This window comes from Diorhabda carinulata, chromosome 11 (genome assembly GCF_026250575.1).
Source record: "Diorhabda carinulata isolate Delta chromosome 11, icDioCari1.1, whole genome shotgun sequence".
NCBI lineage: Eukaryota > Metazoa > Arthropoda > Insecta > Coleoptera > Chrysomelidae > Diorhabda > Diorhabda carinulata.
Genome location: NC_079470.1, coordinates 4,228,828 through 4,244,923, shown reverse-complemented (window position 1 = coordinate 4,244,923; position 16,096 = coordinate 4,228,828). Strand labels below are relative to the sequence as shown.

The 16,096-nt window shown below is 31.4% G+C and overlaps 2 protein-coding genes across 3 annotated transcripts; both read right to left on the bottom strand.

The window, feature by feature from the left end:
• Positions 1-825: 825 nt before the first annotated feature.
• Positions 826-1,773, bottom strand: LOC130899547 (high mobility group protein B3-like). The gene has a single exon (XM_057809555.1). The coding sequence runs from the start codon at positions 1,686-1,688 to the stop codon at positions 1,038-1,040; it is 651 nt and encodes a 216-aa protein (XP_057665538.1). The 5' UTR covers positions 1,689-1,773; the 3' UTR covers positions 826-1,037.
• A 1,188-nt stretch (positions 1,774-2,961) lies between these two features.
• Positions 2,962-15,444, bottom strand: LOC130899601 (kelch-like protein 5). Of its 2 annotated transcripts, XM_057809663.1 has the most exons (8): positions 14,993-15,444; positions 14,715-14,942; positions 11,515-11,635; positions 11,227-11,458; positions 10,770-11,025; positions 10,212-10,717; positions 9,925-10,142; positions 5,496-5,524 (listed from the first exon to the last, which is right to left on the bottom strand). In XM_057809663.1, the coding sequence occupies exons 1-8, from the start codon at positions 15,244-15,246 to the stop codon at positions 5,507-5,509; spliced, it is 1,833 nt and encodes a 610-aa protein (XP_057665646.1). In that variant the 5' UTR covers positions 15,247-15,444; the 3' UTR covers positions 5,496-5,506. The 2 variants fall into 2 exon arrangements, with proteins under 2 accessions (XP_057665647.1, XP_057665646.1); XM_057809664.1 differs by lacking the exon at positions 9,925-10,142 and having other exon boundaries at positions 2,962-5,524; positions 14,993-15,415.
• Between the last annotated feature and the right edge of the window lie 652 nt (positions 15,445-16,096).

The following is a 16,096-nucleotide window of genomic DNA, read 5'->3' as shown; positions in this document are numbered from 1 at the left end:
CTGCCACGCTTACTATTACTACATGGAAAGGTGAGAGATTTTGAATCACTTCTAGTGCGACTGTTAGGCATGATTTCATGGACCTAGTGACACATATGCAAGCCAGTTTTTGTACCTTCGAGAGATTATTTCTCATAGTATTTAAACTAGTTTTAGTACCCCAAACCACCCAAATCTGCTTGTTAACTTATAAATAAATAATTTTACAAAAAACTACAATTTCACCTTTGTTCTATTGCACCCTTTCTCGATTGAACAGGTTTGGTCTTTTAATTACTATTTGAAATTGTTTAGTGGCTTTTGAATATGGAAAATAATGAGAATGAGCTAGTATAGAAACAATTTGGAAATTAGGGAAAAATATAATAGAGAAAATTCACTACTACCTTGTTTACAAAAAGGAACAATAGAATTAAGAAGAGAAACCTTTAAACAAATTGTGTTCAACACTCCCATGAGTGGTAAGCTAATGACATCTCAAAGTGTTCAAACCTAACCGCCTGATCGGCTTTCCAAATGACACCAGCCTTTAGTAAATTCAAATGGGGCACGACGGGCCTTATTCAATGGCTCCTTGGGCGCCCACAATATGAACTATAATAGCAAGACAATATTATCAGAATAAACTTGATTGTAAAATAATTGGAATGCTTTTAGATTAAGAGTAAAAATATGTATCTTTACTCTTCAAAATTCTCCATTTCTCAACAATATCATGTATTTATGTTAAAATTTTCCAAGAATTTGTCCTTTTTGTATGATTATTTATTAAATCTAAGTATTAATGATTTAGAAGGTATCTTTTTGGTTTGAGACAATGTTGGGTATCAATTAAACTCTTTATTCAATAAATACTATAAAGTAGGGTTATCACCTCTAATACAAATTAGCTTTAGTTGTCTTTATATTCCTGAACACCACTGTAATTCTTAGGTATGTAAAACATTCAAAATCACAATGCTTTTCATATGAGATTATCCATTACAAAATTGTACTATTAACAATTAAACTAATTACTGCCACAGTGCAATTGAATTTCATTTTTTCATATTATATTCCTCTAGTTCTGCAGCATATTTCTCCTTAGATCGTTCATATCTATCTACATACACTTTTCTATCATGTACTGACAAAGTTTTCCACCTAATAGCCAATTGTCTTGTTAATTCCTGTTTGGTTGGTTCAACTTCTCCAGGCTTTAATTCTGCTGCTATTTGTTCCATCAGAATTTGACGCTGTTCTTGACAAAATTGAAAGAAGGGATTTGATGGCCTTTTCGGGGCATTGGGATCCTTTTCGGATTTATGAGTTTTTCTTTTGGTTGTTTTTTTAATAGGCTTTTTATCTGCTTTTTCCTCTTCATCAAATTTCTCTTCTTTTATTTTACCAGAGAGTAACAAATGCTGAATAGATCTTTTATCGCCTTCTTCATTTAAAGCTTCATCTAAATTAGGAATAACAGACCAATCTTCTTCATAATTATTCAATAACCTTTGTTTGAAGAATTTAATATCTTTCAGTCTTCTTTTTGTTATTTTATTTACTTCTTGTATTCTAAAAACTAATATCTCGTTTGATCGTTGTAAATTAGAACATTCTTCTAGTAATAATTTATATTTTTTATAATAAATATCTTTTTCTTGATGGTCTACATAAGCACCATCGTTTTCGGATTCATCAGACATCATTTTGTAATATTTTTAATTCGCATAATAACAACAATGCATTGTCTTAAATATAATTCAAACATAATTTTTACATTTTTCTCACATTTCAATTTCTAAGGTTAACTTCTTCTTTTTAACTATATTTTATTTTAATACCAGAAGAATGTTGAACAGGAGGAACAAAATAAAGGAATCGAGCTAAATTTTAATAGATATTTAACAAACAATTCATCTTATTTTATATTATCGTAAAATGGAAAATGCTTTTTTAAAAATGTGTACTGACACACGCAGCATTATGTACATTGATACTCGAAAAGAAGAAGAAATATGAAAAAAGTTTTTAGATTTCTTGGCGTAAATACTTAACGCTTGGGTAATCTAAGGGTTATAACGATTGAAAAACGTTAAATGCTAAAAAATAGATAGTGAAAATATTCCTAATGACCCAATTGTATGTGCAAGATGATTTTATAATCAACCTTCACCAGTTTTTATATTTCATTTGTAATATCGTAAATTAGAATAACATCATATTAAGGCTTCAAGTTCTATAATCAATTCGCATTTAAAAATAGTGATGGATCAAAACCCGATTTTTATTCACTACTTTTAATATATATATATATATATATATATATATATATATATATATATATATATATATATATATATATATATAGTAACATTTTTTCCTTGTATGAAATTTGATCGTCTTATCTCAATTAGGGTGTATTAGTCAGCTGATTGTTAAATATGAGAAACTTTTGTTTGGCGTTTGAAATTTCGTGTTTTCAATTGAATTACAGCTGAGAAATTATTGAAAATGTGTCTACTAACCACCGGATGTGTGGGCAGACAATGGATTTTCCACCACAATAATTTTCAGTTACATTCCAGTACAATAGTTATTGACTTTTTAGCCAAATACTAAACGAGTCATCGTTCAGCAATCGTATTCGCCAGATTTGGCTTCCTGTAACTTCTTCCTCTTTTCAAAACTCAAAAATCCACTTTGGGAGTCAAGTATTGAAGTCATTTGCTTAAGGTATTGAAGGCTGCAGAAGCTTAAAAAGTGTATGAAAGATTGGATTAAGCATTAGCATGCTTATATTTGTTGAAAAGGAGCCTATTTTAAAAGTGATGATAAAGCTAGCTGTCCATACCAAATTTAATCACTTGGAATACTATATTATTACCCCCTTTCATCTTAATACCACGTTTACTATTTCCTGTGCTTTCACTTGCGATATAAAATTATTCCAATTGTTGCTGAAATAAAATAATTATGAACTTGATTCAAAAACATTTATTTTTTTTTTAAATTACATTTTTGGTTACCAGAACGAGCTCTGTTGCAAAGGTTTTATCACATATTTATCTTAAACATCTAACATTTTTTGTAAGGTTCAGAATAATAAAAAAAATGGAAACAAAATATATCACAGAAACGATTGAGATTTTGTTCGAAGGGATTATGTCTGATTAAATTTTATTGCTATTGACACAAAAAAAATTAAACTAATCCAGTTTGGAACACACAGTTAAATAATTTTCCCAATGTGTAAAATATAAAAGAAATGATTGGTTTAGGTTATCTAAAGTTCTTGTCATCCATATTTACTAATACACCCAAAAATTTTCCTTTTACAGTTTTCACTTGAGACACATTTGGATTGGAGCCTGCTCACCCAATAGTTTTACAAATAAATGCCTCAAACAAATTATGTAAAAGAATCTTCGGATGTATATATTTAGACGATTCACTTTTGACGAAGAGGAACTTCTTTTCAAATCAGTAAAACGTTTTAGGTATCAAACGATACCATTTAAAAATTAGCCGTTACGCCAATCATTAAATTTAATTTTAAATGTTGAATTTAAATAAAATAAAAATCATTTACTGATAGGTCTTTTCAATCACTCCGATGATTAACTCTATAGTGTTTATGTCTGCATCATTTTACCCTAGATCTGCGTCAGGCTAAATCTGTGGCACTAAAATTATTTTATAAGAATATTCCAATAAACTGTCTACTTTCGCATTTAAAATGATTAACATCTAGTTTTTGTAGATGACATAACTCTGATAGAGACATTAAAGAAGCAATAAGAAAATTGGAAGAGAGAAATAACAGAATATAATTTGTCCCTTATATCAACTAGAGACAAATAATTTACGTTAAGCTGAAGCAGAAAAGTTTGGAAGCATAAGAGTATCCATTAAGAAAAAATAACATACATAGGAGACATGGATATTAAAGAAGGAAGGTGAAGACATATTAAATTAAGAGGAATCTAAAAGAAACAAGCATGAACAGTGAGGAGACTATATAAATATATAGTGATACATTGAATACCAGTAGGGAAAAAAAAAGAAAGAAAGTGAAATTATGACTGTATTAGAAACCTATTGTTGCCCTGATTTTGTGAAAAAATACCTAATGGATAAATTTTTCTCCATTTTCACAAAAACATTGGAGGAAAAGCCACAGCTGGGTAGAAAAGTACTAAAATGTATGTATCTGAATTGTAGTTTATAGTAGGCTATAATTACTACTATTGCAGATATCTGTCGAAATCAATGAAAGGACCTAAAGGAGGAATATTACAACCAAGTATATAAATGTAGATAAGATATTTAGCACATCTTAAAGTTTATATTTTATATATTCAGAGTGACTGAACCGGTAAATAATGTCAAAATTACACAATGCTGATTTTACAGGAAACTTATACATATATATGCTAAAATTGAAATTTTTTTGGACAACGCTTGTTTGTTCATACAAAATTGGTAGCCGAAACTCTGTTTCTTGGAATAAATAGTCGAGGACTCAATAATCAAAATCTTGTTGTCTGAAAGAAGGAAAGAATTCCTCTTTATTAGGAAAAAAACATTAAGTAGATGACAACATGGCCTGCGCCAATTACCACTGATAAAGAAATGTCTTCCTGGGACCTAACAGAGATCAGATATTTGTACCATCGATCAATTTTGATGGATAAAGGTCACTACAAATCCTATTTTTCTCTTTAAAGTACCATCTTTCAAACGGCAGCTATTAATAGTTTAACCATTATGGTAAATGCTTGGCTCGAAAAGTGTTACGGTGACTTTTCTTTGGGGACATCAACTATAATTGATTGGTATAAGGAGATGAAACAAGTCCTGAAAATTGTGATGGAAAACTGCCAATTGACATTTAGAAACATGACAAAGATATCATATGAAAGTATTTTACATGAGCAGTTGGATATAAAAAAAATCTTTCTAAAAGTAGAACAAAAATAATAGATTTTTTTTCGCAAAGTTATGAATTGTTTCTACGTCAACCATAAACTTCAGATTTAATCCCAAGCGATTGCAGAGGATCTGAAAAGTTGCTCCAATGAGAGAAATTTCATTCCAATTTGAAAGCCGTATTGAAATAGACTCTCTAAGGAATGTATTTTAATGAATAAAACAAAATTTGGTTGGAAAACTTTTTTTGCTTTACTTGACCGCGTATTGAAATATTTCTTGTTAGAAGAATCAAGATATTGTTGTGTTGTACTGGTTTGAAATCAGAAACAAAATAATAAAGTGTCCTATGATTTTGATCTTGATTTCAGTGGTGAAATTCTATTCTTTAGTGTTATGAAATAGTCAGAAGACAGAAGAAGCTCAATATTTGCAATGATAATTGAATTGATTAACCCTCTTCAAGGCAATAGTAAATGATATATGTCAATAAATTTGTAGATAAAATTTTAATATTAGCTGAAACCATTAAAACAGAACTCGATGAACAGAAAGTTGATGAATATAAAATTTTCATTTCTTCCTTTTCCATTTGTTAGGCTATCGAGTATTCCTGTAAAATAGGCATTATTTAGTACACTGTCAGCCTTAATACTTATAAATAAATGCGACCGGATTTTATCAGTCTTTTGATTTAAAATATCCTTAACATAAAATAAAAATTGATGAAAAATATACAAGTTGAGCAATAAAATGAAATTTCGAATTACAATATGAAAGGCAGACTTAAATTTTTCAATATAAGTTGATTTTGGCATATGCTTAAAAAATTTATAATTAACCGACAGTACTTCATACAAGAGAAATTATAAGATCCTGGAGACTAGGATGTCCGGGACACTTTGAAAGAATACCAGAAACAAGAACGGCAAAGAAAATGTCTCATATAAATATGACAGGAACACGAAAAAAAGGGAGACACAAAAAGAGATGGTATGTGGAGGCACAAGGAGATCTAATGGAGAGAGGAGTTCGAGACTGGAGGGGGGGGGGGCACAAGGAGAGATCTAAAGAATAGAAGAGTTCTGGATTGGAAGGTGGAGGTACAAAGAGATCTAATGGAGAGAGGAATTCTGGACTGGAAGGTGGAGGCATATGGAGATCTAATGGATAGAGGAGTTCTGGACTGGAACCAAAATAACTTTTTGAAGCGCAAATGAATTTGTTCATATTTTTGACCATGTGCTTTTTCCAGTTTAGGTGTATTCCAAGATAACATACTGTATATGTTTATGGTATTTTTACATTTTTTATAGTGGTTGTTGGAAAAACTGAATGTTCTTTGTGCAGTTTAAATTTTCACTTCCACGTACAATCTTTTTAGATGTTTAGGTGGTGTTGGAGGTGAGGTGGATCTTCGCGACTGGTAAAATGACTGTATCATCAACAAAAGTTCCTGTTGCAGTATTTTCTATCGTACATAGATAAGACATAACATTTGTATTGCCATAGAAGTGAAGAATTACATTATTTAAAAATATAAATGTTCATAAATCTCGAATAAATTATTTGTTTCATTTTGATTAAGGAAAAAAATCATTTTTTTGGATTTTTTATAAATTTTTAAAGATACCCTTAAATCGTTTAGTACAAATATCTGGCCAATACGTCAAAAGTTATCAAAGCTGATATTTTGACCAATTTTTATAAAAAGTTATTCTTGAAATTTATGCTAAAATCAACATATAAGTAAAAAAGAAAAGTTTTTCTTTCGTATAGTAATTTAAATCACAATTTTATTGGATTATATTGAGGACAATTATGAGCCGTTTAAAAAATGTCCAATGTGGCAAACACATCTAGAAATCTCAAACGATCTAAAATCTGAAAGAAACTAAAGGAAATAAACAGTAAAAACACGTGATGTAATACATTAAGCCACAATAATGGTGTGGTCCTCGAAAAAAAAATTAACCAAATTGTCTGACATTATATCATGGATATTATCACATTTAAACAACGTTGCCATACTTCCAAAATAGTATAAAGATCGAGATTTTAAATACTATATATCACTATGTCATTTTAAATTAAAACAAGTACAAGTACCTAATTCAGGAAGTGCATCAAATGTATGAGTTAAATGAGAGGGGGGGAAGCAGCATAGAAGCAACTGGAATTGAAATTTAATAAAAGCAGTTGTGATGGTTGGTAAATGAGTGAGGTTAACTGTAAACCACAATAAATCAATAAACGTACATTTCAACTCAATAAAAACACATGTACCATTAGAATATAACAACATAATAATCCTCGTATCTATATAACGTTTACCTTATAAATAGTAACATTACTATTTGTATAAATATGAGAATCAGTAAATAGAGAGATAGATATAGACACACACACGTGTAGTTGTCGACAGTGACATTGCAATCAATGTACTCACTGATCAACGTGTTGTCAGAGGTCAGTAAACATAATATAGTGTAAGCATTATTAAATGTGTAAGTTGAAAATATACCAGCGATTTGTGGATGTGGTTTTATTATGTTCCCACTGATCGGAGGCCCTCACCGTTCTACACCACACGCCGACCCTTGAATCACCACAAAGTGAAAGAGTCACATGACTGAAATGAATTGAAATTAAGACGAAATATAGCAGGAATGCAAAGAAATAAAACTGGTTGGAAAGAAAGATAAAGGTGTAACTAAAATTTTAATAAAAAAAGTATTCACTTTAAAAAGAAGTAGTAACAAGGAAAAATGATATAAATGCATGGCAAAATATGTTCGTAATTATAAAGTTGCATGTTTTTCAACATTTAAATTAGTTTGAAACAAAAGTAACATTTTTTAACAGCTCATTGTTGTTAATTTGAAACCATATATGACAGAAACGTATTTATACTTAAAATTATCAAATACAGTAGATACTCGATAATCCAATACACTCAGTAATCCTACGCCTCGCCAATTGATTCAAAATTTGGGGTTTTTTTTTCTTGGTTTTTATGAGTGTTTCTTTATCTTAGCTGTAAATATAACAAATGAATAAATAAATACTATGCAAAATTAACCACAGCTACATGATATTGATACCACCAAGGCTGATTCTTCAGGGATCTTTATAGTAATGATAACGATCAAAATTTTGTACCAAATGAGATTGGTTCAGAAAGTGAGTATGAAGAGAACGAAGATGGATATCTTGATATGGATAAACAAATGGGTGAGGGAGATTGTGTACAAGAAAACAATGATATATTAGTCGAGAACATCAAAGAAAGATACATACAAACCAAAAGAAAACCTGACACAGGGAGCTGGAAGAGGAAAGAAAGCAAGATCAAGGGTGAAAAATATTTTGGGTTTAGAAAATATCTAGAGGGAAAAAGAACAATTGAAGTAGCAACACCACCTTGTGAAATGAAACATAGTGTCGAATATTCACGGAAGAAGATAGGCAGCAAATCTTCAACCACTTTTGGCTAAATATGACTTGGTCCGAAAAGAAAATTTACATTTCAACTTTTGTAGACACTACCGGTCCGAAATATTTAAAAAACCGAATCAATGAGGCTGACGTTCCAAGACATTTATATGCCCCTTCAAGAAAAATGGAAGTTTGCCAGATAATGTCTATTAGTACTTTAAATTTGGGCACTTGGTCTTTGCATCATTGGGTAACTTCAAGTGAGGATATTGTGATTTTTCTTGACATATTTAAATAGAAGAAAAAAATTAACTAGGGCTTTTAAAAGTAAACTAAATCGACATTAAAATAGCTAGAGCTGCTTGTAGATATCTTTTATCGGTCTTAACACATTTGACGAAAACGTCATGGGTTAATATGAAGCAGCAAAAGAATCTTCTATAAAATGGAGAATAGGGGGTTCATTTAACTGCATCCAGTGGAATCCGTCTAGCGACCGCAACTAGAATCGCCCCCAAATTTGATAAAAAAACCTTATTTTTTATGTACTATATACTATTCATAAAAAATAAAAGCAATTGGTTGTTCTCAGACTTAATGAAAAAAATATCATTCAAATGAGAAAGTCATCGCTAAATCAGAGGCCGATTTTACATAAATTTTGGAACTAGTTTTTTATACTTTAGGGCTACCAGTTAATGTAATGGGGTCTTCTCTTGCGACAGATCCTATTTAATCTTATTTTAGAATTGGAAACTCCCTAGATACTTATCTTGCAAAAATACCATTGAGGAAAAGACTTGGTGAATTTTCTTCGGGAAAATTAACCTTCGTTGACTTTTATGTGGAGTCTATAAGTGATAGTATATGCATTGACGATCCTCGACGTGGAAAAGAGGCGATTACAACGACTATTTGCTAGTTTCAAACCTGAAAATTGGATTCACGTCATCGCTAAAATAGAAGCCTTTTCTGAGACCAAAGGAAAATTCTCTAATAAAAATCATATAGAGAAGTGGGAAAACCTCTGGACTGATTGTATCACTCTGGAAAGAAGATATATTGTGAACAAAATGTGAATAAAAACCTTGTTTTTTGTGTACTACATATTATATAAAAAAATAAATGAAATTAATTGAATTTCAGAATTGCTTCCACATCCACTATATTTTCCAGATCTGGATTCTAGTGACTACTGACTGTTTTCAAATCTAATAAAAGAAATAATCATTCAAATGAGAAATTCATCGCTAGAACAGAAGCCTATTCTGATTCCAATGGGAAAAGCCCTGGACTGTTTGTATCACGCTAAAAAGCAACTATCATGATGAACAAAGCAAAAATTTTATTAAAAAACTTGTTTCACGTGTACTAGATGGGTCAATGTAAATGTTTTTCTTGAAAAAAGAAAATAAACAAATGTAAGGAAATAAAAAGAGTCCGAAACTTCAACTGGGTGTCTCATCTTACCATTATCGATATTTATCAATGCGGTCAAGTGTCGTATATGGTTTCATCAAACTGTACTCATTCAAAAAAACAATATTAAAATCATAATTATTCCTTAATTTGTACACTATTATTAACTGCGATAACGCATGCGCCGGCGCGTCCCGTTATTAGCGGCGCCAACGTATTCCACTCGTTAGTATTCGGATCATATTGTTCGACAGTACGAAGATAATGGCTACCATCGTAACCTCCTATAGCAAATAATTTATCACCAAATAGACAAGCTGCAACTGCATCTCGTTTAGTCGACAGAGACGCCATTTGTGTCCAAGAATCCGTATCTGTAAATAATTTATTGATTAAATTAATTTGACAAAAAAAGAAAAATAAAAAAAAATTGTTATACTTACTGGGATCATATCTTTCGACACAATCAAATCTAGATGCGGCTGGATTGTTAGCAGGAGCATCTTGTCCTCCCATAGCATACAAATATCCATTAGCTACAGCTACACCAACTCCACCTCTTCTCCTAGACAAAGGAGCTACCATAGTCCATTTGTTAGTGTGAGGATCGTAACATTCGACAGTACGAAGACATGAAGCACCATCCCGACCACCAACGGCATATAATTTACCTCCTAAAACCCCCATACCGGCAGAACACCGTTGATTTTGCATCGGAGCGACATATTGCCAGCTACGAGACGAAGGATCCCACCTTTCGACCGTATTGAGATAACTCCATCCGTCATGACCGCCGACAGCATATAAAGTACCTCCTAAAACCGCTACACCCAAACCGTGCCTGTGAGTGTTCATAGGAATGAGTTGTGCCCATTGACCGCTTTCCATATCCAAACATTCCATGCTATTTAACGTTTTTAAACCATCTCTACCACCGACTATCAATAATCTGTTGAATAAATGCGAGTATATAAGTTGAATGTAAAATTTGGAAAACTTACTTTTCTCCCATAAGTGCTATGCCAAACTGCAACCTCCTTCCATTCATGTGATGCGCTACTACCCAAGCATCACATCTTGGATCATAACTTTCTATTGTTGTAGCACCTTTATTTTTATCCATGCCTCCGACTACGATTAATTTTCCTAACGTTGCTTTTCTTGGTCTAGTTCTTGCGCTAGACATCTGAAGACGACGTTTAGGTAGTAAGTGCCATTTCATAGCTTCCATTATCAGTTTTTGGCAAGCCATATCACCTAAAATAATATTATCAATAATAAATCCTCCAGTAAAATTAACTCTTAGACTAGATTTTGTTAATCTTGCAAAAATATCGGGAGGAATTTGAACAATAAATTGCTATATGGGGGTGACTTTAAATGACCCCTCCAACATTCATTTGATTTTATACCAGCTGCAGCGTTAAAATTGATTGGGAGTGTAATTTTGTTTATTACCTTCACATACAGGTTCTACTTGATCTGTTAAAAATGCAGGAGTTAGAAGAGGTAACTTGACTAATCCCAATAAATGTCCGATATATTGACGTCTACTATCAGGATCATGTTGAATCCACATCATCAGAGCTTGAAAAATGTGTTCTTCGCATGTTACATTCAGGTCATCATTATTAAGTAGAGCAGACATCTGATCAACGTTCAATTGAAGAAATTCTTGGTTTTTGATTACCTTGAAACAATAATATAAATTTCATTATATTTTAAAATTATCTTGTGATAAGATACCTGCATGAAATGTTGACTTGTGTAAGCATTTGCTTCTTGAAGTAAACTCGAACAAGCCTGATGTTCTGCAAATACTGCTATTCCCAAACAGTTGCTAGGATGTAATTGGTGAGTTAAAAATCTGTAAAATTTATATAAATTTAGGACAGTAATAAAAAAGTATATGCTAAAAAAATTTCAATTATATATACAAGCTAAACATTCTATTTGAATTGTAACCACTCAAATTGAACTCTTTTCACCCTGTATTTTTGTGGTTGGTTCCACATTTTATCCTTATTTAATTAATTATCACTTATTTTTGAAGCATCGATTATTGTTTTTCTGTCCTGCATCTGTTTGTTCCAGTTACGTACTAGATTTTGCATATCTTGCACAATCTGATATTCACATTTATTTTTTGATCTACAAGGGAATCTTCGCTCGGTTTCCATTTTGTAATTTTTCTTGTACTCTGCCGTTTTTCCATTCTTTTAATGTATCCATACCATTGTATTATTTTTGCTGTAATTGTATTTAGTATATACTCATGTTTTTAATATCTTCTTAATTTCATAGTTCATTAGTCTTTCCAATTTTCACTGGTCCATGAATTTTCCAAATTATTCTCCTCTCATATATTCTTAATTGTTCTTCATCCATATTTGTTAAGTTTCATAGTTTCAACGGCATAATTTTGTACTTATTATATACCCTGTATTTCGTATGAATTCTTTTTCTTGTCTTTGTGTCATTTTTGTTGCGTATCATTGTTCCTACGTACTTAAAGGGGTCGACTACTTTAAAGATGAGGTCATTTATCTTTTGTGAATTTTTTTCTTTAATTTCCATATATTTTTTCTTTTTTTGATTTATTTTCAATCCTCTTCTTCCTGTCTCTCTTACAATTTTGTCTAATGTGCTTTCAAGACTTTTTCGGTCGATTGCTAATAGAGTTACATCATCAGTATATGCTATTACTTGTATTGATTTATTAATGATACTTCCATTGATATTACATTCCCTTTATAAGCATTCAACTGCAATGTTACAAAATACCCCTGAGAGTCTGACTTACCCCAGCCTTTATTTTAAATTCCTCCCCTTACCCTAGAATTTAGCATAGTAATTTTCACCAATCGTATCAACTTTTAGGGTTCTTGTAGTTTTTTCACTTCCTTTATAATTTTCCTCCTTTTCAGAATGTCGAATGCTTGTTTGAAGTCGATGAATAGCATTTACATACTAATGTTGTGCTCATAGCTTTTTTCTATCACTTGTTTTATACTATGTATCTACTATTGATTTTCCTAAAACCTTTTTGAAATTCCTGTATTTCTGGTTCCACTACTTTTTCAGTTTTTCATTTATTATTGCTAAATATGTTGGAATTTCCTCCCTTCATTATTGGTATAATCAATCCAGTAGACCACTCTCTCGGCATTGCTTTTGTTTCTCATACTCTTTCTATAATCTTGAATATTTTATATCCTGTGTCCTTTTGTTTTATTGTGTTTCAGTTTGTTGATTATGTCATTACATTCCACTTTCTTCATTTTCTAGTATTATACCATTGTCACTAATATCATCTTCTTTGTATTCACTGTCTTCTTCCGTTAATAATTTTTTGAAATGCTGACTCCATTCTTTTTCATTAATATTTATATACATATATTTTGATCTTCATTCATTTTGGAGTTTACTTTTCAATAATTTCCTCTTAATATGAAAGGCTCTATTTGTATCAATTATTTATTCTTCAACCTCAGTACTCCTGTCTCTTCTAATATTGATCATAACACCAAGATACTTGAACTTTTCTACTTCAATAAATTCATACTCTCCAACTTTCACCTTTCCCCCTTGACATTGCTTTCCAAATCTCATTATTTTTGTTTTGTTTTCATTGATTTTTAAACCCATCCACTTTCCTTCTGTAACTATTTCATTTAATATTGTCTCCATTATTCTTCTGGTTACTACATCAAGAGGATAGGTGATTATTTAACCACGACTTAACCTTAAATTCCTTCTATGTTTAGTGTTGCCGATAATAAATCGCCTTGCCCTACTCCTTTCTTAATCACAAACTCATGAGATTCTCTGTTAGGTGTCAGTATGTTGACCCTTGTTAGCACATAGTCATATTGATCAATCTTCGTAATTTGCATCTATACCTTATTCTTTTAGTGCTATCAATAAATGATTTCTTTTTATTTTGTCAAATGCCTGTTGAAAATAGTTAAAAAGCACCTCTATGTCTATTGGGTGCTCATGTTCTTTTTACATTATTTGTTTTATTGTATTTATCAAAAATACGGGAGAAATAGAGAGATGCTCATTTGATTTAACCTTATTAGATTAGTAATAATTAAAGTGAGATTCAATTTTTGATGAATCTGATATAGGATCCTTTTTCTCTGAGTGGATTGGATTTGGATGTCTGTTAATTTGTTCATAATATCAATACATTCCTCTTCTATTAGTTTCTCTTTGTGATCTAGCATTGTACCATTATCATTTATATTCAGGGCTGTCTTTCAGCAGGGATAGGTGAGGCGGCCGCTCCAGTACCCGCGTTTCGGGGGGCCTTACGCAGCGGAGCCCTGTGAACGGTCACACGAACGCGATGAACTTTTTCTTATTTTGTTTCACAATTTTTTTCACTTGTATGATTTTGTCGTTAGATTCCAAACGAAAATTTTGTGTAAATCCAAATATTATTTACAGTAGCGGGGCCCCTGCTGTTAGAGGCCATAGCTGCAACCCCAGTCCTCAATATCTCGATACTGTATAATCATTATTACAGTATAGCCTGAAATAAACAGTACTGAAACATAAGTATTTAAATGTGCGAGTTGCGATACCAAAGTAAACTAATAGACCTGTTAAGTAAATATGAAATAGTTAATTAGGGTAAAGAAAAATATTACTTTTTCTACAATTAAATCTCTATTATTGTATTGGGTTTTGCAACATAGGGGTAGGAGGAAGGTTATATGTGAATCTGTTGGGGGGGAAGACTCGCGCCCAAGGAGGCGCAAGATCTGCCCAGGGCTCCACAATGGCAATGACCGGCACTGCTTTTAACATCTCCTTCATGATCACTGTCTTCTTTTGTTAATTATTGAAATAACTACTTCATTTTTTTCTTTAATATTTGTTGTAGTTTGTTTTCGATTTTGTTTTTGTTCGCCACTATAAATCTAATAAAAACTCACCTAGAACATGCTTCCACAACTTCGTGTAGTAGCATTAAGCATGCTGTGGATAGCAATGTTTCTACATTGTCTTCTCTAATTTCTATACATCCTGTATAACAATAATCAACGACTGCTTGTAATACATCCCCATTTACATTAACTAATGTTATTTCTGACTCGTCATTATTACTAAGACTTCCTGTAAACATCGCTGAAAAATACTCACTTGCTGCCGATAGCACCAATCTACAAAAATATATATTTTTAATCACGAGAAATAATATTAACAATCCTACCTATGTGCTTGTACTCGTTTTCCATTTGATCCTGCAATAAGGGTGACATCACAGAGTTTTCCTGCTTGTAAATAATTTTTCATACATGCAAGACTGTGCTCTGCATGACCCTCGCATCTGAAATGCTCCAGGGTTGAAGAGACCGTTGAACAAAGAGACATGGATAATATACTAAATTCACCTGACAAGTTATTAATGCTACCTTCTAAACTTGTATTTCCTGAATCTTTGGAAGGACTCTCGGCAATAGACATTTCTCTTTGCTTCCAAAAGTTGTGTATAAACGCTTTTTATACTTTCTTTGTTTAGTTGGGAAGGTAAAAAAACATTATAAAAAATTGTTTTGGAAGGTCGGTGAACCAGTATTCTAGTAAATAAGATAAAAAAAACTATTAAATTGTAAATTAACAAAACAACTGTTGTTCGTTTAGTATATCAATGTCAACACTGACAGTTCCGATTTGGTTGTTCGTTTGTTCAAAACTCAAGTGTTGATTATTCTTTGTTTAATATTTATTTGTTATGCGGAAATAGTATTTGATTGTTTGATTAGATTTTTATTAACAAGCAAATTTAAATATTAAAAATAATGCGATATTATTAGGAACGTTTTTAAGGACCAAAATTATATATTACACAGATGTTTGCGCAGCCATTACTTTTATAACCAATCACGATGCTTCTATTATCATTCGCACCAAAATTTAAAGCAACATCGAAGATGCCCGGTGTCATGGTGCTTATAAAAGTGTATGTAATTCTTAAGAAAACTGTTTTAACTTATTTATAAGGGTTTTTATATTTGATGTATAAAATAATATGCTTTTGGTTATTTATAAGTGTACAAATTAAATTAGAACTTTATTAAAAACTGCCGGAATATCAGTTAAATTACAAGAATTGAATCCTTCTTTTGTAGAACTAAGTTTTACAATGTTATTGTGATAATTATTTATAATTTTTATGTGCGTAGTTTCTTCAAGACAATACTTAACGATATCCATTATGATTAGTAATTAAACCGGTACAAAAAACGAGAATTCGAATCGCGTTCAGTGAATATACACTAGTGAATAGTGTATTGAAAATATAAAGTACTAGTGT

Excerpts from the sequence above, each read along its gene's own strand:
- LOC130899547 (XM_057809555.1), bottom strand. The coding sequence starts at position 1,688 with ATGATGTCTGATGAATCCGAAAACGATGGTGCTTATGTAGACCATCAA.
- LOC130899601 (XM_057809663.1), bottom strand. The coding sequence starts at position 15,246 with ATGTCTATTGCCGAGAGTCCTTCCAAAGATTCAGGAAATACAAGTTTA. Across the intron at positions 11,459-11,514 it reads CAAGTCAACATTTCATGCAG|GTAATCAAAAACCAAGAATT; the intron begins GTATCTTATCAC and ends TATTGTTTCAAG. Across the intron at positions 10,718-10,769 it reads ATAGCACTTATGGGAGAAAA|ATTATTGATAGTCGGTGGTA; the intron begins GTAAGTTTTCCA and ends TTTATTCAACAG.